This window comes from Schistocerca cancellata, chromosome 4, assembly GCF_023864275.1.
Source record: "Schistocerca cancellata isolate TAMUIC-IGC-003103 chromosome 4, iqSchCanc2.1, whole genome shotgun sequence".
Lineage (NCBI taxonomy): Eukaryota > Metazoa > Arthropoda > Insecta > Orthoptera > Acrididae > Schistocerca > Schistocerca cancellata.
Genome location: NC_064629.1, coordinates 826,239,697 through 826,266,527, shown reverse-complemented (window position 1 = coordinate 826,266,527; position 26,831 = coordinate 826,239,697). Strand labels below are relative to the sequence as shown.

Here is a 26,831-nt window from a genome sequence, read left to right as displayed (position 1 = left end):
ACATTCCTGCCAGTAGTGTCTTCTGTATTTCTCGCTTGTTTAATATTTCCTTTGGTACGGAACAGTGTAACTAACTCATCCCGTTTCTCCCTCTGATGAGCATGATGATGATCATAATCAGATGTTAACACATCCATTAAATGTTTTAGTATCTGTTGATCTTCAGATTGTGTCCACCATAACTGTCATAGGCTTTCATGAGTGTCAGGCAGTGTGTCAAGTATTCAAACCATTAGTGATTTATCAGGCTTCATGTTGGGTTGCTGCATGCGAAGTACCAAGTTTTCAAAATGAGCGAGAGGTATCACCATGTAATCACTTGTAATCATATGAAAATTGACGAATTCTGGCCAAGGAGAATGTGGGGCTTGCTTTGTTTTCTGTTCAAACACCCCCCCCCCCCCCCCCCCCCAGGGGCCTCATGGTTCTTTCGTGAGTTCGTGCGTGGCGCACATGGGGCCCCGAGCTATTGCAGCTCATTTTTCTTTCCCTAGCTGCTTTTCCATCTCCCTGCCCCCCTCCCTCCCTATCCCCACTCCTTCCCCGTTGCTACCTCCTTCCCCCCTCTTGGCGTTCTGCTTTATGTCGACCTGGCTACTCCCGTGGTTTCCTGTATTGGTTGCTATTTTGTTCCTTTTGCCTGTTATTTCACCCTTTTGGCATTTCGGTCCGGGGTTTGGCCTCCACTTCAAAATTTCCTGTTTTTAGTGTGAGCCATATGGGGAAGAACTCCTTCCCTAGCATCTACAGTGTGGATTTCTCTCCCCTCTCCCTTCCCCTCTCCATTCCCCCCTGTAGCCCCCTTCCACCCTGTGAGGTTGCCAGCACGTGTAGCCAGTCCGTGTGGTGGGACTGTTATGTGCCCCCTGACAACAGAGGGATCACACTACTGATATGTGAGCTGTTCCCTCCCCATGTGTGCCAAGGAGTGGTTGCTTGTCTTCTTGGAGCATCGGAACTCCCGGCAACGGCCGACGTGCCAGACGGCTCTTGCTGTGGCTAGTTGGGGCCCCTGGTCGGAGTGGGTGGTCTGGCCACTCTCACACGGCCGTCTCTTTGAATGGTGGAGGATCCTTAAATGCTGTCTCGTATGACCCGGCAAACTTCCCCTCCCTGGCTACACCACGGGAGGAGGACCAGGCTCGCCGTCTTGGGCTGAAACCTTTCCCCATTACCTCCTCTGTACTAGGACAGGTGGGGAAACATTCACCTCCACAAAGCCATTTTTTTTGTGGAAAATATCGAGGACAAGTTTGGTGAAATAGTCTATTAGTGATCAAAGCTGCTTCTGCCAAACAGTCCGCAGCTCTTAGTGCCTGTGATCATCTTGGCAAACTTCAAAGTGTCAATCACACCTCACCCATCTCTGATTATGGTCCAGGGAGTCATTTTTCATGGGGACCTCATCCTGCAAACTGATGAGGAACTCAGGGCTAATCTGGAGTGGCGTGGCGTTAATTTTGTCTGACGTGTGCAGAAGGGTCGCAAAGACAACCGCACCGATACTGGCACCTTCATCCTGGCTTTCGAGGGGGGTACCCTCCTAGAGAAGGTCAAGGTTATATGCTACAGATGTGACGTGAAGCTGTACATCCATCCACCTATGTGGTGCTTTTGGTGCTTGCATTTTGGGCATATGTCTTCCCGCCGTACAGTGGACCTTTTGTGTGGTGACTGTGGTCACCCCGTCCATGGGGGAAGCTCTTGTGTTCTGCCACCTGTGTGTGTTAATTGTGCTGACCGCCACTCTCCTTGCTAACCGGGTTGTGTGGCTTACAAGAGAGAAAAGAAGATACAAGAATATAAGTCCCTGGATCGCCTGTCTTACACTGAGGCTCACCAAAAGTATGAGAGACTCCATCCGGTGTCACTATCTTCAACTTTCACCTCTGTTACTTCCTTTCCTCATCCTTACCCCAGCCCCACCCACTCTCCCCTCCACTTCCCCTGCTGTTCCCATGACCTCCCGTCAGGGAGTTGTCCCCCCCCCACCCCAGCTGAAGAAATGGCCCCCTTCTTCGGCATCTGCCAGTGTCAGGCTCCCTCCCGGGAACCCTCTCCTCGGAATCTCTCAGGCCAGAAGACTGTTACCACCACTCAGCTTCAAGGCGCACCATCTGTGGGCCCCAAGGCCGCCCGCTCTCTTTTGGTTCCCAATCTTGCAGACGCCTGTACTCTTCCTGTGTCCTGCTCGCCTCCACCTCAAAAGGAGAAGGAGAAGAAGAAGAAGAAAAAACATAAATCCCAAGACAAGGTGTCCCTGGTGCCCCCGGAGGTGCCAACTCCCCTCTCGCAACCTGAATCTGACATCTTATTTATGGATGTCACCCCATCCTTGTCGGTGACAACTACTGACAAAGTGACCTGACGTCCTCCTCGGGTCCTTTATGCCTACCTTGGACTCGTGCCACGTGATCATCCAGTGGGACTGCATGGCTACTATCGTCACCTACCGGAAATCCGTCTTGTCTCCTCTTATTCTGTGTTCTGTCTTATTCTCCAAGAAACGCATTTCTGTGACGACCACTCTACGCGGTTATCGTGCGTTCTGTCAGAACTGTGCTGGTCGTGGGATAGCATCCGATGGAGTCTGCACTTTGGTTCGCTCCCATGTCCTTAGTGACTGGATCCCCCTACATACCACCTTGGAAGTGATAGCGGTTAGAGTGCAAACGACTCCGGCAATCACCATTTGCAGTGTGTACCTCCCTACAGGTAGGCCACTTGCTTATGCTGCACTATCTACCTTAATTCAGCAACTCCCGCCCCCATTTCTCCTTCTTGGGGATTTCAATGCCCACTGTCCACTGTGGGGGATTGTCACATCAACGGATCGGGGTATCCTAATCGACCAACTTATCGTGGACTTCAATTTGTGCCTCCTCGACGATTTCAGTGCCGCTTATGGCACCTTCTCTGCTATCGTTCTCGCGTTCTCCTCCTTTGCCCTCATGGCTTCCCTACATTGGTCAACCCATGATGAGCTTTGTGACAGTGACCACTTCCCAGTGACATTATCCAGGCAGACAGGCCCCCACGTTGGGCATTCCGCAGGACCAGTTGGCCCTTATACATGTCTGCTGTCCGCTTTGACATCTCCCTCTGTAATTTCATTGATGTAGTTGTGCAAGGCATCTCTGTCGTTCTTCTTCCTGCTGCTGGCACTGCTGTCCCCCTATCCACAGGGTCCCCTTGTCATCGACCGGTACTGTGATGGACCAAAGATGCCACTTTCCAGGACCGCTGACGGGCGCCGCAGCGATTTAAGCGACACCCCTCCCAGACCAACCTCCTCACTTTTAAGCGTCTTCGTGCTAAGGCTCGTTATATTATCAAGCGGAATAAAAAGGAATTCTTTGAGCACCATGTTTCCTCTCTGGGGACATATGCCTCTTTATCGCAGGTTTGGTCGAAGGTCCGTAATGTTCTGGGCCGCCAGCTACAGTCAGCTGTCCAGGGTCTGATCATCCAAGGAGCTCTGTACACTGATCCATTGGTCCTCGCAGAACACCTTGTGACACACTTTGTGATGGTATCGTTGTCCGCTTCCTACCCTCCTGCCTTTCTCCAGCAGAAATGCAGAGTTGAAGTGACCCCCCTCCATTTCATCCTGCACCACTTTGAGCCCTACAATGCTCCTTTCACTGAATGGAATTGGTGCAGGCTCTTGTCTCTTCACGAGACACAGCCACAGGGTCAGACTCCATTCAGTCAGATAATTCAACACTTGGATGTTCGCCAGAGGCAAGAGCTCCTCAGGGTCTTCAATCACATCTGGCTCACGGGTGCGTTTCTGTCACAATGGCGAGACAGTATAGTTATTCCTGTCCTTAAGCCTGGGAAAATCCCAACATCTCTAGACAGCTACCACCCCATTAGCCTTACAAATGTGCTTTGTAAACTGCATGAAAGGATGGTCAACTCCAGATTATGTTGAGTACTCGAATCTCGGGGCCTTTTGTCACCATATCAGTGTGGCTTTCGGGCAGGGCGATCTCAAACTGACCATTTACTCCGATTGGAATCAGCCATCCGACAGGCTTTTACTCACCGCCGGCACCGTGTCGCAGTGTTCTTTGACCCACATAAGGCGTATGACATGGCTTGGTGCCATTACATTTTAGTTACCCTCCATCACCGGTGTTTCTGTGGTCCCCTTCCGATTTTTATCCACGACTTTTTGTCTTACCAGCTCTTCCGGGTTCAAGTTGGCACTTCACTCAGCCCCCCTTATATTCAGGAGAATGGTATCCCACAGGGTTTTGTGCTAAGTGTCATGTTGTACCTCATTGCCATAAATGGGCTTGTAACCACTGTTGGGCCTCTGGTTACCCCAGCATTGTATGTTGACAATTTTTGCATCTGGTGCAGCTCCCACTCAATGGTGTCTGCCGAGTGCCAGCTCCAAGGTGCCATCAGACAGGCCTCTACGTGGGCCACCGCCCAAGGCTTCCAGTTTTCCTCCTGCTGACATGGCTGCCCCACATTCGCCATCTAAAGACTACATGCATGCGGAAGCTTAATGCTCTCCGCCTCCTGGCCCACACATCTTGGGGAGCAAACCATTGCACTCTTCTTCATCTTTAATGTGCTGTGGTTTTGTCCAGACTCAATTATGGTAGTCAGGTTTATGGCTCAGCAGCACCTTCCACTTTGAAGCTCCTCGACTCTGTCCATCATTGTGGGGTGCGTCTGGCTATTGGTGCCTTTCTCACTATTCCTGTTGATAGTCTCTTCACAGAAGCAGGGATTCCCCCCCTACACATCTGATGGAGCCAACTCCTTGTTTCTTACGCAGTTGCCATTCGCCAATTCTCTGACCATCGTGTATACCCTGTGCTCTTCGCCATTGAGGAATATCTCCCTCCTAACACCAGTCCACTGGTTGGCATGCATCTCACTACCCTCTGCTGGGACTTCGATCTTCACTCACTGGACTGTGCCCTGTGTCTTTCCTCCCATACCCCCCCCCCCCCCCCCCTGGATGGTGCCTAGACTACGGATAGGACCGCTCTCTCCCAGGGTCTTTAGGTCTCTGTTGCTCCTATGGTTTACCGGCATCTTGTATGTGCCATCCTTGCAGAGTTCCAGGGTGCCACCGTCTTTTACACTGGTGGTTCTAAGATTACTGATAAGATGGGATACACTTTCACATCTCCTACCAGCTTCGAGCACCATTTGTTGCCAGGATCATGTAGTGTATTTACAGCAGAGCTTCCAGCCATTTACAGTGCCCTGCTTTTTGTTTCTCAGGCCTCCCTCCACAGTGTTTTAATTTGTTCAGACTCCATGAGCAGCCTTCAGGCTATATATCGACGCTACTCTCGTCACCCCTTGGTCTCTGCCATCCATGACCTCCTCTCTGCCCTTGAACATGCCACCTGTTCAGTAGTCTTTCTCTGGGTCCCGAGTCATGTGGGAATCCCAGGGAATGAATTGGCTGACCGTTTGGCTAGAGCAGCAGATACTTACCCCCTTTTCCTTTCATGATTCCAGCTGCGGATCTGTGTCAAACCTCTCTTTGCCGAACAGTGGAATGCCATCTGGAGTGCTACTGCTCATAGTAATAAACTCCGCACAATCGAGGAGTCTGCTGCAGTTTGGGGCACTTCTTTCCGCCTCTCTCGGGAGGAGTCCACTGTTTTAAGTCGTTTACGCATTGACCATACCCGACTCACCCATTGTTTCCTCCTACATAACGACCCACCCCCACAATGTAGTTGTGGTGCCAGACTGACGATATCTCACATATTGGTGGCATGTCCCCTTCTTTCGACACTTTGTGCTAAGTATAGTCTTCCTGCTTCCTTAAATTTAATATTAGCAGACGATCCACAATTGGTTGAGCTGGTGGTCCTCAGTTTCCTCCATGAAAGTGGTTTTTATTTCCAGACATAAGGTTCTCCTTTAGTCCTGGAGCAGGGGCCGTTTGGTTGTGATTAGGACTCCTTTTGCAGTCTCTACGGTCTGTGACCCCATGACTGCTGCCCCCCCCCCCCCCCCCCCCCCCCGCCCCTTCCAGTGTCTAGATTTGGTCTCATCTTTTATGCTTATACTGTGTGTGTTTAACATTTTTAACAGACTTTCTTATGTAACCCCCTTTGGAAATCCGGGACTGATAACCTCATCGTTTGGTTCCATACTCTCTCAATTAATCAATCATCAGTCAATCTGTTCAAACACAGCATGTAGCTTGTTCCACATATCTCACGCAACCAACAATGCCATGACTCCTGCATCAACAGTTGTAATGATGATCTACCTGTCTGCATCATCAGCATTGTCCCATGTTTTTAGCACCCACTGGCAAAACTGCTGGTTTTTGCTCATCGCCAATAAACACCTGGCATTTGCCACCTGATGCAGGTAATATGTTTCTGCTGAAAATGTCCATATGGTCCAATTTTCAATCCCACACAGTTTCTCAATGCTGTGGAAGTCCATTGTAGCCCTGTAAAACAGTTCAGATTTGCAGCTGCAAAAATTCCATATGAGAACATACTGGACAATTGTTAAAGTAGAATACAAACTACGTAAATCATACAATGCACACAAATGCGGTTCTGGAGTCATGAGATGTGCAATAACAGTACCCAATTACTTACATACAGCATGTTATTTAGGACAGCAACAAAAGACATTACATACAGAGAGATGTTTCATAGCAACAAGGTTAATATAAGCATTTCACTTTAGCGTACAGGTGGGCTGATGTGGGAGTTGTGTCTGGTGAGGGGGATAAGGGGGAGGGGGGAGAGAGAGAGAGGGGGGGTCAGAGGGAGGCTGCCCATTTGCTGGCTAGGAATGCAGAAGGGTGGGGTGGCAGGTGCACAGGCTAAGCATGTAATGCGCTGATGTTCAGAGCTAGTGGGGAGCTGCACACAATGAAAGTTATGCAGATACATGAACTGGAAGGGACTAACAGGACATAGGGAGGGGAAACTGTTGGATGCAGAGTGTGATGTCTGCGGGTTAACGGAGGTTGAGGCCAGGAAGATTACGAGAGCAAAGAAAGTACTGCAAGGAGCACAAAATGTTGGATTTAAATGGCTGCTTCCCAACCTGTTCCATCCAGATTTGTCCCTCTACCACTAGCTTTTCTGAACTATGCAGATGGAAGTTATCCTTGCAACACAGCCTTTGCTCTGGTAACATTCCTGGCTTCAATCTCCATTAACCCATTGACCCCACCCCCAACAATTCTCTATTCCTCTGTTCCAACATCCCTTTCAATTCACATCTCCGCTTCACCTTCATTGTGTGCTGATCCCCACCAGCTCCGGCACACGTGCATCACGTGCCTAGCCTGTGCACCTGCCACCCCTCCCTCCCTGCATTCATAGATAGCAAGCCAGCTCTCTCTCTCAAAGCTGAAGCTGCCCACCCCAACCCCTCATCCTACCTCCCACTCTCTCCTGCTGTACCCATGCCACCCGACACAATCCCCATCCCATCAGTCCACTTGCAACACTGCAATCCCTGCATTGTGCATCCAGCTGGTATGCTCTAGGGGCACAGGCGTACATGCACTTGTATCTTAGCTGGAGAAAGGTTTTACTTACAAAAGCTAGTAAGTTTTCCTTCTCTTTTGTGAGTGTTAATTGATGACTCCAGGTTTTTGCTGTTCGGTGAGTGGTCTCTTCTACCCCCCAAATTATTTACAAAAGTAGTATCCAGAAAGATATGCTGCACAGCAATGCTTTCATGTGGACTAAAGTTGTCTGATGACACCACCATTTTTTTAAGCTTTTTTTTGTTTCTAATAGACACATCAAATTTTACAGAACGGTTTTCTATAAACGTGAAACTTCACACAATCATGTAGTCACTGTAGCAGATTTGTTTTCTCTTCTATTTGGATTACTTCCCAAGGGTCCAAGGCAGTAGTTGTCATTACAAGGCAGCTGGCGTAATATGCTGATCATATGGAGCACCAATGAGAACTGCCATTCCTGGATGAGTGACTACTTATATTAGGCACGTCGGCCAAGGGATCCCACCAATTGATGTGGCAATTGCCTCGAGGGCATGGCTTACTTCTGGAATTTGTCTTGTAGTGGCCACTCACAGTGCCACGAGCAGAGGCAGCATCAAGTATGTATCAGTTTTGGACATTTGTGATAACTCCATATTGCTGTCAGTCGGTTACATCAACCTCCCCCTCTCCAAAGACAGTACACAGGGGTGGGAGCAGCCCGTATGGTGTGTACTGAGATGAGGGATGGCGGGACAGCAGACAGTATGGGGTCTGGGAGTGACCCTGGTGAGGCGTAGTCCGGGCCATGCTGCATATCAATGTCTAAAATCCTAGGACTGTCAGGAGCAGGCATGGCTGTGCACAGTGCATCCACTGGAGATGGGGGCTGACTCTGCTCTAACTGAAATGGAGAAAGGCAGAGGTCCCAGGATCCACTCCATTACCTCCGGGGCATCGAGGGCCTGGCTGGGGCAAAGCAAAGCTGATGGCTGGAGAGGCAAAGAGAGGGTGAGACAGCAAGGCATCCTTGGCTGGGAACACCAGCTGTGGCTATCGGGGATGTAGCTGGTTGTGGTGGCACAGTCAAAGATGGCCCCAGCAGAGAAATTGTACATCTGGTGACAGAAACACAGGATGTACAATGACTGAATGATTGTGCCCACACCAGGACACTGAGCTGGAGGCAGTGACAGCCTGAGGCAGAGGGGGGGGGGGGGGGGGGGAGCTGTGGTTCTGGTGGAGACAGCAGTGTAAGGAGAGTCCACAGTGGCTGCTAATGTGGTAATTCAGCATGGCTCTTCTCAGCATGGCCCTTTCTAGCAATGGGAGTGGCTTGATAGACAGCAAAAAATAGTGTGAGGGCCTCATCCGTGGAAGTAGTGTGTGCCATGGTCGACACCATCTCCTAGAAAGCCTGCACTGTACATTCTGCCTCCCTGTTTGATTGTGGGTGGAACAGGGTAATGAGCAGCTCTGTGATCCCTTGGAGTTCACAAAAATGGGCGAACAGTATGGTGATCAGCTCTGTGATTCTTTGGAGATCACAAAAACGGGCGAATAGTGTGGATGTAAACTAAGGGTCTCCTGTCAGCCATTTTCTTGGAAAATGGCCCCCATTGTTTGAGAAAATAGTCAACATGAGACCCTCAGTAGCAAAGATGTGAGAGGAGGCCATAGTGACATTTGCTGATGTAGAGGCAAGTGGGATGTAAGGAAACTTTGAGAACAAGTCAACCACTATGTACCATTTCCACTGCAAAAAAAGGGCCAGCAAAGTCAATGTAGAGACATTCCCAAAAGCCTGCCAGGGGTCAGGGTGGAAAAACTTTGGAGGGGAGCTTGCTGCTGATGGGCACACGTGAACCATTGACTCAGTATCCCTTTTGACAGGCAGCCAATAACATGCTGACAGACCAGCTGCTTTAAACATGAAACACCCCAGTGACCGTCATGTAGGAGATCAAGGACCTTGGACTGCAGAGCTGGCAGAATAAGGACCTGAGGCCAATCTTGTTCCATTTGAAGGAAGGGGACTCTATCATGGAGAGAGTTGAGGCCAGAGGGTAAAGTATGTCTTTAGGGCACTGTGGGTGGTTGTGAGCAATCCCTGAGACCAACCATCCTGAATCCACTGTTCAATGGAATGGAGTGTGCGGTTTGCCCATGTCAGCTGTGACAGCTGATGCATCAGGGGGGAACTGAAGGACCAGTGACAAGTCAGAGGCTATTTGAAAAGTGATTACTTCCTGAGCTTCAAACTTGAGATTGCACCTGCCGGCAGACAATACAGAATGCTGACATTTGCGTTGTGGCTGGAACGTTTGACGGCGATGTCATAGGTATATACAGACAGAAACAATGCCCAACACTGAAGCCTTTGTGCCGTTTAGCCTAGGAATCCAGGTTGAAAACCAAACAACGTGTGTAATGGCTTGTTGTTTGCCATCAACTGAAACTTCGCACTGTACAGTTAGGTATGGAACTTTTCACTGTGTAGATAATAGCGAATGCCTTTTTCTGTATCTGCAAGTAGTTGGAGATGAAAGCAGATTAGTGTTTGGAGCCATGAGGGTCCTGGTGGGAGAACACTGTGTCAACTTCAGGGTGTTAGGCATCAGACGCAAGGAGAAATGGCTGTCCTGGCGAGTGCAGGATGAGGCATGGCGTCAATTGCAGAGCCAGCTTTAGTGCATGAAATGGTGCCTCACACACAGGTGACTACACATGAAATGAGCCCCCTATCTTAGTCAGAGCATTGAGTGGGGGGGGGGGGGGGGGGGTGAGCTGAGCAACCTGTGGGATAAAACAATCATAATAGCTAATCTTCCATAGAAAGGACTGTAGTTCTTCCAGAGTTTGGGGCGGAACATGTTGTCGATTGCCCGCACGTGGTCTTGGTCAGACACATGCCTTGTTTATGGAGGAGGAAACCAAGGTACTCCACAGAGGGCTGGATAAATGTACACTTACTGAGGTTACATTTCAGGCCCTCAGCTGATACGCAAGATAACAAGGAGTGCAAATTCTGAAAGTACTGGGGCACTAGCGATTCCAAATGGAAGTCGTTTGTACCTGTAGCCAAAGGGCATGTTAAGCACCAGCAGCTCACAGGAATCTGGATGTAACAGCAGCTGTAAATATGCGTCTGATCGATCAGTCTTGGTCCTCTGGTCATAGAATTTGAAAAGAATCTGTGATCAACTGGTCATTCATAGCCTTAAAATTGCTGCCCCATCTGAGAGAACCATCCAGTTTTTTGACAGTGAAGGGAGGGTGGGGGGGGAGGGGTGTGCACTGACTGGAAGAAAATAAGAAACTGGCGTGATCACATTGAGGGTGACCAACATGTCCAATTCTGTCTTCTCCATTCCATGGAGGACATGAGGAAGCAGGTGCACCCATGCAAAACATGAAGCTGAACCTGACTTCAAGTGAAGATGTACCTCGACAGATGCTGCCCAATCCAAACGTGGAGCGAACAATTCTGAAAAGGTCATCAAATCTCTAATGCCTTGGAACACAACAGCCAAAGATACTCAGATATCATCAGAAATACTTGGATATTATCAGAAATGGAAAAACCAAATTCCTTGAAGGCATCTAACCCAAAAATGTATTTCACTGTGCTGGAAGAAACCACAAAAAATGAAAGCATGCAGGGCACATTTTTATCAAAAACACACCCTAAACTGGAATTTCATGACCACTATATGCCGTGACCTCCTCCTGATGTGGATACACTGGAGGAGAGCCCAGCATCACACAGTTAGAACTATTGCTCGAAGAAGATGCACCAGTACCCACCTGGAATGGTACTGCCAGACCCATCAGGTGCTGTGTGATGTGAATACCAGTAGAAACAGGGAAGAATACACTGCCCATGTGCTTGCCAGACAGGGGAGGAGACGCAACCTCCAGAAAGGAACTATGACTGGGAACACTCGATGTGTTGCTAACCAAACAAGTTGTTTACTCGGAATGCTGGGTTGTGCCCCAGTTTTCTTGGTGCATTCTTGCAGCGTGTGCACTGCTGGCCTGTCTGTCAGAGCCAGTGTGGCAAAACAAGACTCCCCTCTACAGTCAGCCGCATGTGGCTTCAAAAGCCGTAGTGATCTTGAGAATTTTGTCCAAGGAAGGATCTGCATGGCTCATAGCTTGTGTGCACACTTACCTGTCCAGTGCAAACTGAAGAAGAGAATCCTGGATCATGGAATATGTTTATGATCTTTGACAAGTACTCACCGAGAAATTGAAAGCATGACGACGACTATAGCCGCAAAGTTAAGTGACCCATTCCATCTAAGATTCTGATGGCAGCTTCCACCACCAATAGAATTCCAATCTCGCACACGCCATCAGAGGCTGGCGTCCACACCCCTAATTTGGTGACAAAGTGCAAATACTAGGAAATGACTAAGTATTGGGATTCACTGTAAGTGGTAACTTGTGGAGCAAAACTAACACATCTTGAGAGGATCATGACAGAAAGAAGGATGGTTTCCAATCGGTGTTGGTTATCTGGTATGCCACAAAATTATGGTTGAGGTGGTGGTGTGAATACGTGGCCCACTGGTCAACACTATCCACAAAGGAAGGAAATGGAGGAAATGTGTGATCATATGGAGCACCAACAAGAACTGACATTCCTTGCAGAGCACCTGCTTATATCAGGCAGGCCAGCCACAGGATTCCGCCAGGTGATACAGCGGTCACCTCAAGGGCATGGCCTCTTTCCAGCGTTTGCCTTATGGCAGCCACTCGTAGCTTGCAGCACCATCAGAAGTGTGGGCATCAAGTATGTATTGATTTTGGACAGTTGTGTTTACTCCATCTCGCTGTCTGAGTTGGTTACATCAGAAGTGCCATGGAGCATTACGTAAGCAGCTGCGGGTCGGTAGTGACGTGGGTGCCAGCGCATTGCGCAGTAAAGATAGCAGAGTTCAGTGGTAAAGAGTGCTAGCCATGAGGCACGGGGCTGGTGTCACCACACCAGGGCAAGTCTCTTGTTATGGCAACATCACTAGATGCCCGGTTTTAGTGAAAGAAATGGGCACTGGAGACATATAACTAAGTCTGGATTTTAAGAAAGTGATCATTCATCACCTGAAACCAACAGTATCTCCACAATGCCAGAATGATGTCAGACAGCAAGATGACAGGACTCCACCAGCAGCAACAGTGGGTTTGAGTCCAGGCTGCACCTGCCATCTGCACTAAATCCTTCACAATACTTGGTGTCTGTCCTTCCAATCTGCCACCTGCACCTGCTGACTCCGACTCTGGTGCCGAGTTGCTAGCAGGACCCAGTACCAGAACACCAACTGCCAGCTGATGTCTGTCAGAGGATGGCAGGTTGTACCAAGGCACAGAAGTCTCCTCACACCACTACCGCAGCCGTGTGTGGAGTCGAGGCACTATCTCTCTAGTGAGACGCCATAACAGCATAATGCGACAAGCTGCAGATGTCGACAGCCGTGGCCTACAGAGGTTGCTGGCCTCAGCAGCATGAGGCGCTGGCTGAGCAGCAGTGCCAGATAGGAGCTGCCACCTGTGCAACAGCACCAGCCAGTGTCAACAAGAAGGGGCATGCCTGTCTCGCTATGTCACATGTATCAAGATCAGTAAAGCTCTCTTTAATTGTTAAGTGTTTGCCTGAGGCCACAGCTTGTAATCAGCGTTCATTCAGCCACATCATGCCCGTCATGCCACACATGGATGTGCTGTTGCACGATACTATCTTAAAGACTGAACAGCCGTATACATATCAGGGTGTTCTGACTAGGCCGGCCGGAGTGGCCGAGCGGTTCTAGGCGCTACAGTCTGGAACGGCGCGACCGCTACAGCCACAGGTTCGAATCCTGCCTCGGGCATGGGTGTGTGTGATGTCCTTAGGTTAGTTAGGTTTAAGTAGTTCTAAGTTCTAGGGGACTGATAACCACAGCAGTTAAGTCCCATAGTGCTCAGAGCCATTTGTTCTGACTAGTAATCAGAAACAATGTTTGTCTTTGCTACTATTTAGCTTGCTGTCAGCATCTCGCGTAGTTCGATGTATGTGTAAGACTCTATCGTGTTGTAGTACTCATTTCATTTCTTCATCTACATCTATGTACTTATTCCACAATCCACTGTACAGTGCATGGCAGAGTGTAGCTTGTACCACTGCTAGTCATTTCCTTTCTTGTTCCACTCACAAATAGAATGAGAGAAAAATGGCTGGCTGTGCCTCCATATGTGCCCTAATTTTTCGTACCTTCACGGTTCTTGCATGAAATTATGTTGGCAGCAGCAGAATCATTCTAGTCACTTTTAAATACGCCGATACATCCGAGGATTCCCATTAGAGTTCCCCAAGCATCTTTGTAATACTCTCATGTTGTTGTAACCTATCAGTACCAAGTCTAGCAACCCACCTATGAATTGCTTCAATGTCTTCCTTCAATCTGACCTGGTGCGGATCACAAACACTCGAAAGTAAGCAGGAATAAGTTGCGCTCCAGTCTTATATATGTTCTCCTTTACAAATGAACCACACCTTCTGAAAATTGTCCATTTACCTTCCTTCTTACAATACTTACACGATTCTTCCATTTCATTTAGCTTTCCAATGTTATGCCTAGCTATTTAATCAGTGAGACTGGGTCATGCAGAACACTATTAGTGCTGTATTCAAACATAAGGGTTTTGTTTTTCCTACTCATCTGCATCAACTTAAGTTTTTCTACATTTAGAGCTAGCTGCCATTCACCTCAGCAACTATAAATTTAATAAACGTCGTCTTTTATCCTCATACAATCACTCAATGATGACATCTTCCCATGCACATCATCATCAGCAAACAGCAGTAAATTAATGCTTATCCTGTTCACTAGATCATTTATGTATATAGAAAATAACAGGTGCTCCGCCACTCTTTCCCGGACACTCCAGATGGTACCCTTGTCTCTGATGCACTCACTGTCAAGGACAACGTACTGGGTTCTGTTAACATAATGGGTTCTGTCAACATACCTAAGAAGTCTGACATATCTGGGAACCTTTTCCACATGCTAGTACTCTTGTTAACAATCTGCAAAGGGACAGCATGTCAAATGCTCTTCAGAAATCTAGGAATGTGGATTCTGCCTGTTGCGCTTCATCCATGGTTGGCGGGATATCATGTGAGAAAAGGGCATGCTCAGTTTCGCATGATTAATGGTTTCTAAAACCATGCTAGTTCATGGACAAGAGCTTTTTTTGTCTTGGGGAAAAGTCAGCTTTCCTTTTCCTCTTTTCTACTGCTACACGAGACTGGTCTACAAGTGACGTGATGGAAGCCTTAGACCTGCTTAGCAATTTTACATAGGACGAGAATTTTCTTGGGTTCACAGCAAGAGCTTTTGTTAAGGTATGATGGTAATATTAGTTGTGCGCGTACATCTTTTTACAAGTGCATAAATTTCTACTAATTTGGGCCTGCCATCATTTGTGTGTTCTCTTTTGATCTGAGAGTGCAACAGCCATTGATTCCACAACAGTTTCTGAATTTTGTTGTTACATTTCTTTATTCATGTATTCAACACACACTTCTCAAGAGCACAAGTTGCAGTCTGTTTAAACTTTGTCCATAATACATCTACATCCATCATACTTGAACTAAGTGGTGTCAGTTCATCATCCAAGTGGGAAGCCAACAACTGCTTATCTGCTCTTGCTAGCAGAGTACCCCCCTAGCTTCCTTGATGGCTTTATTAACTTTAGTGATCATCATCACTGTGATACCGTGACCACTAATCACTGTCTCTATACTGACGCCATCGATAAGGTCACACCTGTTTGTAATTACAAGGTCTCAAGTATTTCCAGTGCTCATGGGCTGTTGAGCTAGATGCTCTGGCATGTTTTTGTGAAACATGTTAAAGAGCAGTTTGCAAGACTGTCTTCATCCCTTGCAGTAAATCATTAGACATCCCAGTCTATACTCAGTAAATATAAATCACTGATCTGGGGATTTCCCTGCTACTGACTAGACTCCCTTGAACATCTCTAAAACTGTCCCATTGGAATCAGATGGCCAGTGAAAACATCCAACACTTAACTTGATTTCACCTAGACCTGTTATATGCAACCAGATACACTATGTGATCAAAAGTATCTGGACACCTGGCTGAAAATGACTTAAAAGTTTGTGGTGCCCGCCGTCGGTAATGCTGGAATTGAATATGATATTGGCCCACCCTTAGCCTCGATGACGGCTTCCACTTTCACAGGTATTCGTTCAATCAGATACTGGAAGGTTTCTTGGGGAATGGCAGCCCATTCTTCACAGAGTGCTGCACGCAGGAGAGGTATTGATGTCAGTCGGTGAGACCTGGCACGAAGTCAGCATCCAAAACATCCCAAAGGTGTTCTGTAGGATTCAGGTCAGGACTCTGTGTAGGCCAGTCCATTACAGGGACGTTATTGTCGTATAACCAGTCCGCCACAGGCTGTGCATTATGGACAGGTGCTCGATCATGTTGAAAGATGCCATCACCATCCTCGAATTGCTCTTCAACAGTGAGAAGCAAGAAGTGCTTAAAGCGTCAGTGTAGGCCTGTGTTGTGATAGTGCCACTCAAAACAACAAGGGGTGAAAGGGGACCCCCCCCCCCTCCCCCCAATGAAAATCACGACTACACCATAACACCATCACCTTCAAATTTTACTGTTGGCACTACACCCGCTGGCAGATGACGTTCACCGGGCATTTGCCATACCCACACCCTGCCCTCAGATCGCCACATTCATCACTCCACACAACGTTTTTCTACTGTTCAATCGTTCAATGTTTACGCTCCTTAAACCCAGCGAGGCATTGTTTGGCATTTATCGGCGTGATTTGTGGCTTATGAACGGGTGCTCGAACATGAAATCAAAGTTTTCTCACCTCCCACCTAACTCTCATAGTACTTGCAGTGAATCCTGATGCAGTTTGGATTTCCTGTGTGATGGTCTGGATAGATGTCTGCCTATTACTCATTACAGCCCTCTTCAACTGTCGGCAGTCTGTCAGTCAACAGACGAAGTCGGCCTGTACCCTTTTGTGCTGTACATGTCCCTTCAGGTTTCCACTTCACTATCACATCAGAAACTTTGGACCTAGGGATGTTTAGGAGTGTGGAAATCTTGCGTATAGACATATGACACAAGTGACACCCAGTCACCTGGCCATATTCGAAGTACGTGAGTTCCGCGGAGTGCCCCATTCTACTCTCTCACGATGTCTAATGACTACTGAGGTTTCTGATATGTAATACCTGGCAGTAGGTGGCAGCACTATGCACCTAATGTGAAAAACGTATGTTTTTGGGGGTGTCCGGATACTTTCGATTACATAGTGTAACTTCACTGTCACACTCAAATTCGACCTCAACACAGACAATATTTTTGTCAGCTGCCATGAACACTCCCCCCTACTGTAGCATCTAATCTGTCTTTTCGGTACATGTTCTGTGGATCACTAAATATCTCAGAGATTTCTACTTCAGGTTTCAGCCAGCTCTCGATCCCAAGAATAGTTTGAGCATGAGAAATTTCCCGGAGGGCACTAAATTTGGAAACTTTGTTATGAATACTTTGACAGTTTACTAATAAAATTTTAATAGTCGAAGTATCATTACTCTGAGTGCAGTCTGGTTTCACTATCTGCGTTTCATCTGGCAAGTGTTCACCAGAGTACTTCAAACTACCTCTAAGCGTAAAAAACCACCATGTGCACTCCTCAAGTACTCTGCTAGCAAGTAACTGCTTCCTTTGTGTAGTGCACCCCTGACCTATCAAGAAGGGGTCCTACAATTGCGCACTGATAACACGGGTCCAGAAATCTGTAGCCAAGACTGTCACAGAGTCAATGAAGACTTTTGTTGAGACACTGCACTTGGCTCCAAACCAAAGGAGCCGATCAACTGTGGGAACAATGCTGCAAATTGTGAGCTCTGCTCTCACTCAATGTGCGAGGCTAGCCACCTCTACGAATTGAGAATGGCCTCAGAACCAAAGCGACAAGTGTGGTTGGTGCCAACATCACAACTTGCACTTAACTACACCCTGCACACTCAAACTACACCCTGCATACTCAATAACAGCAGGTGAGGCCCCTCAGCTGACATACAAAGTGCACATTGGTTTTCTTCCCAGCCCTGAACCCTGTTATGGCCTCCATCACACACCTAGCATTTGAAGCTCCCAATAAATAGCAAATCTCGGCCTCCATGTGCCTGCTCGGACCCTGCAGAAGGAATAGCCACCTGTTAACTCACAGGGTGAATAAGCGAGGCCCAATCGCCATTCTCTGATTATGCCTTCTGCCCTCTGCTCTCTGCCTCGAGTGGTGCAAATGTGTTACCATCTGCTACTGTTCCTGCTGCGAGGGCATGCACTGAATTTAAGAAATATACTACTAAGAAAACATAGTAAAAGCCAAATATGTAACTTGCTGCTTGACAGTTGGGGCCTGACTAAATGTTGTAATTATCACAATTACTATTTTATAAAATAACTGAAATTCTTACCAGTTACTTGTAACTTCAAAAGGAGCACTGTTGATTTCCTTCCCTAATACAAGCTTGAGCTTACTTGTGAGATTTTGGTTGAGGCATGTTCAACCTTTCAATTCTCCTTCCTTTTTTCATTTATTTGTGTTCTTTTCTTTTCTTAAAAAAAAAAGTGATATGTAACGTGTGGTTTCTTTTGAATGACACTTCTTCCACATAATGTACATTGCATGTAGATAAGTTTTTAATTCCAGTATAGTTCTTAGTGAACACATACACGTCTTGTATACAAGATTTACCTCCTTCAGATTATGTTTCTCTAATAGAAAGTACTGTCCTTCAGATGTTAAAGTATCTTTTCTGTGCCTGTGCACTAGTGTGCAGTTGAATCCTTGTTAATGAAAAATTTGTATGTAAGTTTTTAATTTGATGTAATAATTGCAGTCTTAGTGTGTGACGATACCTGTCCAAAGAAACAGTAACAGGTGACATTGTGAATCAAGAGGCATGATATCTTTCAGTTGCATGACAAGTAGAAAATATTCTAGTGATCAGTGAAGTTTGGTTTGAAATTTCTGTGTAAATGTTGCAATAATCATGATTAATCCGGGATCATTTCACAGTGATGACTGACTGAACTAATTGTAACTCTTCATACCCATAGACTGCAACTCTGTCCTCACTTCTGTACCGTAATGTTAATAAAAACTACCACAGCTGTATTTTGTTACGCGAAAAGTTGTTTCTTTCTATAGAAAATCATCAGATGACGCTGAAAATTCACCAACAATCTCTGTAACTAACTCTAACAGAATTGTCCAATATCGTGACTCAAAAAGTCTACTTATCTCATATAACATGAAAATCTGCACAGCCATGATATTGTCACAATTCTGTGAGAATTATTTACAAAGACTGCTGATTAATTTTCATTAGAACAAAACCTGTTAATTTTTATTAACACACGTCAGCTGTAGAGTACAAAATGATAAAGATTGTCTTCTGTACCTTTGTATGTCAGATTGCTGTTACTACTACTACTACTACTACTACTACTACTAATAATAATAATAATAATAATAATAATAATAATAATAATAATACACTGAAGTTCCGAAGAAACTGATACAGGCATGCATATTCAAATACAGAGGTATGTAAACAAGCAGAACATGGTGCTTCGGTCAGCAACTTCTATATAAGACAAGTGTCAGAGTGCACTGTGGATATCAGGAATCCGGTGAAACATCAAATTTCTTACATTGCTTGGCCAGAAAAAGATCCTACAAGAACAGGACGGACTAAAACTGAAGAGAATCGTTCAGTGTGACAGAATTGCAACCCTTCCCCAAATTGCTGCAGATTTCAGTGCTGGGCCATCAACAAGTGTCTGTGTGAACCATTCAACGAAACATCAGCGATACGGGCTTTCGGAGCCGAAGGTCCACTTGTGTACCCTTTATACCCTTCATGACTGCATGACACAAAGCTTTATGCCTCACCTGAGCCCGTCAACACAGACATTGTACTGTTGATGACTGGTCGGGTGAATCTCCTTTCAGACTGTATCGAGCAAATGGACGTGTATGGTATTGAGACATCATCATGAATCCATGGACCTTGCATGTCAGGAGGGGACTGTTCAAGCTGGTGGAGGCTCTGTAATGGTGTGGAGTGTGTGCAGTTGGAGTCATATGGAACCCCTGATATGTCTAGATACGACTCTGACAGATGACATATATGTAAGCATCCTGTCTGATGATCACCTGCATCCATTCATGTCCATTGTGCATTCCGTCGGACTTGGGCAATTTCAGCAGGACAATGCGACACCCTGCAAGTCCAGAATTGCTCCAGAAAAACTCTTCAAAGTTTAAACACTTCCACTGGCCACCAAACCCCCCATACATGAACATTATTCAGCACATCTGAGATGCCTAGCAATGTGCTGTTCAGACAAGATCTCCACCCCCTCATACCCTCATGGATTTATGGGCAGCCCTGCATGTTTCATGGTGTCAATTCCCTCCAGCGCTACTTCAGACATGAGTCGAGTCCATGCCAGTTGTGTTGCGGCACTTCTGCGTACTTGTGGGGGCCCTATGTGATATTAGGCAGGTGTACCAGTTTCTATGGTTCTTCAGTGTAATAACAACAATAAAAAAACTATAATGCTGAAGTAAAATATTGCTGTAAATAAAAAAAAGAAATGTTGTTAACTTTTCTTACAGTTGAATATGGCAGATGTTCTGCAATTTTCCCTAACATAGACTGAAATACAGTCCTGGTGGGAATGTTTGAACTGCCAAAAATCTTTGCTGATTTATACAAGATCCAAACATTATCTGTAAAACAGTGTACAGTTTTTCATTCTATCTTCTACAGTTGTTGGACCCTTATCTAGGTAATTACCCCATTGTATGAAGTGACTGCAGTGATTCCACAGATTTAACCAGATAATTTCATTTACAATGTCCTTTCTTACTGGTATTATGGAAATCAGTGACTGTTATAAGTCCCTTGTCACTGTGGCACTGAGATCCCTTGCACCATTTGCTCCTTTAGCACCTATAAAATGTTCGTAGCTCACCTACTTATTAGAGTAGTTTGCAAATGTACTGATAGTCAAAAAGCCTTTGACTATTATTTGTGTATGTAAGAGTGCTTTTATAGTCATTGTCAGAGTACTTTGCCATAATTGTGTTATTTTAAATTTAATAATATAATTTTTTCATGATGCAGTAATTCTGTATTGAATGGATGTGAACTTTTGTAGGATATTCGCAAAGCAATGGAAGTGCTGTCTTTCCAACAAAAGCCAGCTAAAACTACTGAAGAAGCATTACAAAAGCAGTATCAGTTTTGGAACACACAGCCAGTCCCAAAAATGGGTGAGTAGGGCTAATGGTCAGCCATAACTAATTCCCAGAACTTTTAAGCTTGAGAACTAAACCCGCACAGTTATTCAGTAGTACATTTTTACAACTTTCAAAGAATTTTTGATGAAATAACTGTTTTTGTATGTGATGCAAGATTTTTTTATTATTAATTTTTGTTATCTCCATTGTGATGTGCCTCAGTTTTGTGGTTGCTGCTGTAAAGTGACTAACAACTGGAACTGATTCTTTGAAAGCAGTCATAAGATGTTAGGCATTGGTCAATAATCAGGCTGCCTGATTCTCAGTACCCCATTTTCTCTCTCTCTCTCTCTCTCTCTCTCCTCTCTCTCTCTCTCTCTCTCTCTCTCTCTCTCTCTCTCTCTCTCTCTCTATGTGCTTTTACAAACACAACACTGATGGTGCGCTCACTCTACAAAAGTGCTGCCATATTGACCCTTAATTCCATTATTGTACAGTTGTAAATACTCATTGACAAAAAAGACACACAATAAACGAATTATCCAAATGGGGCAGAAATTGATAGATTTTATCTACATGTACAGACAAGCAAATGATTGAAATGATTGTAATTTCAGAAAAATTGGATAATTTATTCATGAGAAAGAGCTTCACAAATTGAGTAATTCAGTAACACATTTGTCCTAGTCTGTCCCTTGTGCAAGCAGTTATTCGGCTTGACACTGATTTAAAAAAATGTTGGATGTCATCCAGAGGGATATTGTGCCAAATTCTGTCAAATTGGTGTATTAGATCAGAAATGTCCCAACGTGGTTAGAGGGCTCTGCCTATAGTACTCCAAATGTGCTCAATAGGGAAGAGATCTAACAATCTTGCTGGCCAAGGTAGGGTTTGGCAAGTACAAAGACAAGCAGTAGAAACTGTCACCATGTGTAGGCAGGCATTATCTTGCTGAAATGTAAACCCTTTATGGCTTGCCATGAAGGCCAACAAAATGCTCTGTAGGATGTACCACTATGATGTAAGGGTGTCCTGAATTACAAACAAAGGGGTCCTGCTATGGAAAGAAATGCCACCCCAGACCATCACTCATAGCTGTACGGCTGCATGGCAAGAGGCAGGCAGGTTGGTGTGCCACAGCTGTCCAGGGTGTCACATTGGTAGAATTATCTTCATTGAAGAGTCCCACTTCGAAGTGAGGTGAGACATGGGATACCAACTTGACTTGCCCACCATATAGCCCGACAGACAGAAGTGATGGTCTGGGGTGCCATTTCTTTTCATAGAAGGACCCCTTTGGTTGTCATCAGTGGCACCTTTACAGCATAGTGGTAAATTGCTGATATTCTAAACCCCATTTTGTTGCACTTCATGACAAGCCATTCTCTGCTTACATTTCAGGGAAATAATGCCCATCTGCACAGTCGAGAGTTGTTTCTGCTGCTTGTCTTCAGGGTCGCCAAACCCTACTTTGGCCAGCAAGGTTGCCTGATCTCTCCCCAGTTGAGAACATTTGCAGCTTTAAGGGCAGGGCTCCTCCAGCCAGCTCGGGATATTGATGTTCTAACACACCAATTGGACAGAATTTGGCCCCATATCACTCAGGACTACATCCAACAACTTTTTCAATCAGTGCCAAGCTGAATAACTGCTTGCATAAGTACCAGAGGTGGTCAAATGTGTTATTGATTTATTCAATTTGTGAAGCTTTTTATGTTGAACAAATCATTCAATTTTTCTGAAATTGTAATCATTTGCATGTCGGTACATGTATGTCGTATCTACAGATTTCCATCCTCCTCAGATAATTCCTTCATGGTGTGTCTTTTTTATATTTTCAGTGCATTTTGTTCCCTGTGTGTTGTTGTCTTTCCTCTGTTTCTTTTTGTGTTGTTAATGCCTGTCTCTATAGTCCAACTATTTACATTTTGTCCAGTGATTGGTGTTTCAATAAAATACTATAACTGCTGTTGCACTTTCTTGATTTATCCATGGGCACCGTACATCAAGCTACATACAAATTTTTGAATGTTATTTTCAACAAAATCAAGGCTGATTCAGTCCTTGATCTGTAGTATGTGACCTGCTGTTTGAGTATGTCTGAAATCCAATAATGTTTAATATTGCCCTTAATTATCTATCATCTGAGAGAAGTGTTGTTCTAACAAAAGTTTATTTTGAAATTTCCAAAGCATTTATGATTTCCGTAGTGTTAAGATTAACTTGCAGTGTTATAAAAAGAAAATTGCAGTAACCATACCAAAAACACAAACTATATGTGACAAACTTCCATATTTGGTGTTCCGGAAAAGTAAATATATAAAGATGTTTAAGAGGCAAGGAAAAGAGAAGTGTTTTGTAATCCTATTTTTTAAGATTCTGAACAAACTAGGGAATTTATGAACTTTCTATTTCTGTTTCAGATGAAAAAATTACTTGCAATGAGCCAATCGAACCAGATAAAAGTAAATCGGAAATCCGTCAAGTTCCCTTTTCCCTTCCAGATGGTTTTAAATGGGATACCCTGAATCTGAATGAACCATTGGTCTTAAAAGAGCTGTATATGCTTCTTAATGAAAACTACGTAGAAGATGATGATTCAATGTTTAGATTTGATTATCCTCCAGAATTTTTGAAATGGTAAGATATGTCTGAATTGTCTATTAAATCTCTTTTGGGTTGAAAAGTAATAGCTATTTTTGTAATAGTGTTAGGGGGATGGGGAGAGGGAGAGTTTTGTCATCTTGCTCACCATTCCTCCTCCCACCTCATTGCCCCTGTTGGCAATTCATCATGTAATTTTTCACTGTCAGAAGCGTCTTCACATCTCTACGTTTAAATCTCACGTGAGTGCACAGCCTATAGTTCAGGTCAGTGCATTAGAGTTTGAATATTTATTTCTTGGAAGTAGCTTTTGGGTGAGAAGATTTTCTAGTAAAAAGTAACTGTTGATACATCCATTTTTAGTAGAGAAATTTCAGGCTGTAGTGAGAACTCTGCAAAGTAGATTTCAGTATTTGTTTATTCTCCTCGTTATATTCTGCGCATATTCCAAGCACAGTAGTGCCACAGTCATGTAATTTACTCTTTCATGGGGTCTGCTAGTACTTTGTAAGTAAATCTTGACTGCTTTGTACGTTTTGACACTGTATATCAAGTTTTTACACACTACAATATGGCTAGGGACTGTGCTTGTTGTGAACTGATGCAAGCAGAATTGGCTGCTGTCCGTAAACAGCTGGAAGCTGTGTTGGCTATGGTCGACAGGCTTCTGGCTAATGCTCAAAGCTGTGGCAACATCAGAGTGCTGGTGGTGAGATATGCAACTCCTTTGGTGCAGTTCGAATCCCGTGGTGACATTGTCACTGTATCTTCCAGTAAGAAACACCTGACCAGTCGTTCCTCACCTGAGTGTGTTTGACACACAGTGGTGGGGATCAAAAGCTTCGTTCAGTATGTCAGAGACAAATATGTTCTGAGCAAGGTCTTAAGGGATGGAAAAGACTCACCATGATTTAATAGCTGTGTTAGAAAACTGCTCTGTAAACAGAGCTTCATCTCAAACTCAAGAGGTCAAAACCTAGCTACCAAAAAAGCTGAATTAACAAAAAATGAGCATAAAGGGAGCAATGAGAGAAGCATTCAATGACTTTGAAAATAAAATGTTGTCAACTGATCTGAGTAAAAAGCCAGGGAGATTTTCAACTTATGTAAAATCCATAAGCAGTTCGAAATCATCTCTTCATTCACTCTGAGACCTTGCTCGCATCAATACAGAAGATGACAAGATAAGGCTGAAATACGTAATTCGGTCTTCATATATTGTATCACCGCGGAAGATTTTAACACAGTCTCTCCTTTCAACCATCGTATGAATGTCGAAGTGGCACTAGTGAAAAGGCATCAGGACCAGATGAGATACCTATAAGCTTATGCAGAACAACTTGCTCCCCTACTAGCAGCAGTTTATCGTAGTTCGCTGTGTCAATATAAGGTACCTAGTGACTGGAAAAAAGCACAGATCATTCCCATTTTCAAGAAGGGCTGTGGAATGGCCACATTGAACAAATAGTAGGAAATGCAGATACCAGACTGACATTATTAGGAAGAATCGTAAAGAACTGTAGCTCTTCCATGAAGAAATTAGCATTCAAGGCTCTTGATTGATAGATTCTTGAGTGCCATCCATCAGTATGAGAACCTTACCAGGTAGAATTGGGGTGTGTGTGTGTGTGTGTGTGTGTGTGTGTGTGTGTGTGTGAGAGAGAGAGAGAGATCCAATGATGAGTGGAATGCTTAGTCACAGAATCATTTAGTCGGTGAAAGAGCTTTACCAAAGTGCTCAACAATGCAAGAGAGACATTGTGCATTACAGAGAGGTTTACTATTGAAATTTTGAGAGGGAACTTTCCAGAAAGACTGAGACAACATATTACTTCCTCCCACATACATCTCGCATAATGGACATGACAAGAAAATTAGAGCTGATACAAAGGCCTGCTGACAGCCATTATTCCCACACTCTGTTTTTGAGTGAAATGTGTTAAGGGGGCATCAGTTAGCGGTGCCAGAAGTACCCTCCGCCAAAAAGCATGAGGAGGCTTGCAGAGTATAATGTTGATGTAGTTAAGTCACTTCAGCTACTTTTCTATGTGAGCCACCAATTCGGGTTGCTTCTGTGTCATGTTGGGAGTCGCATCGCATGTTATATTGCATATTGTATCATCTTAGTGAGAACCACACCTCATTGCCTAATTGTGAAACTTTCACAAATTCTTGGTGCTGTTGCACTGTAGTTTAATAAAAGGACAACTTGAGTTTCTGCGATTTCACTGCAATATTTTGTCAAATTGAAACTGTTTTGCTCTAACAGTATTTCTAAACTGGGAGCTTATGTGTAAATTTTGTAATTTTTGCATGTAAGTAGACCATATTCTGTCACATTCACTATACCCAACTCAGTCTACTTATATTTAGGAAGACTGTATGTCCAAATCTTATATCCAAACTTTTTTGTACTATTATTTATAGGTCATTCATACATTTTGAGATGCAAATAACTTAAAACTGGTCAACAACTTTTGTTGTTTGACTAGATGAATAATTTTCTTTCTCAAACACAGTTTCGTACACTTGAAATGTGAATAACTTGTCATGTTCTTCCTTATGTGATTAAATTTACAAACAGTGCATTCCCAGAAATGAGAAGTAAAAATGTTGATTTTGTTTCTTATGAATGTTAAAAGCAGTAGAGACTGAACTTGAGGAGATATTAATGCTGCAGAAACCAGAAATTTGCTTCATCTCTGTTTTGTATCTTACTGAGTTTTTTGCTGAAATTTATTTGTGAGTGTGAAGTAATGCATTGATAGATTTGTGTTGAAACAGCAACATTAGTATGTGAGAAATTATAAATGAGATTATTGTTAAATATTGTATAAGGTGTTAATACTAGAAATCACAGACATTATCTTTATTGTGACTCTTTCTGCAGCTGCAATGAATTTTTTAAATGATTTTGTGAGGCCTTCAGTTGACGTTTTCTTTATATGATGGACAATTGTACAGTTTTGGTGTTAGGATATTTTCAAGTATCTAAACTGGAAGCATTATGCATTGAGTGCATTAGTATCACTCAGGAATTAAACATAAGAACAAGTCATATCCCAAGATATACTAGGAGGATTATGGCCTAGCTAGTAGAAGATTCGTTGAGGATACATAGTGCTATATGTGTCTGGAAATATGTTTGTTCATTATTATGGGACCACAATACTTTTTGAGCTTTTGTTTGCGTGCGTGCGTGTGCTCGCGCGCGCGCTCACCATTAAAGAATGTTCTCTGACACGATTCGTTCTTACATTTAATTCATGAGTGATATACTAATGAATTCAATGTCTAATGCTTCTGTTTTAGGTATGCGAAAATGGTGTTAGACTGAAATTGTAGAACCCTACATATAAATAAAGAAAAGTTACCTAAAGGC

General features: G+C 44.6%; 1 protein-coding gene across 1 annotated transcript in view; it reads left to right on the top strand.

The window, feature by feature from the left end:
* The window catches only part of LOC126184870 (glycylpeptide N-tetradecanoyltransferase 2), an 88,539-nt gene that overhangs the window by 12,429 nt on the left and 49,279 nt on the right, over nt 1–26,831 (top strand). The window contains exons 4-5 of the mRNA XM_049927488.1: nt 20,764–20,878; nt 23,269–23,485. Of these exons, the coding sequence (XP_049783445.1) occupies nt 20,764–20,878; nt 23,269–23,485 (332 nt within the window). The remainder of the gene's footprint in view (nt 1–20,763; nt 20,879–23,268; nt 23,486–26,831) is intronic.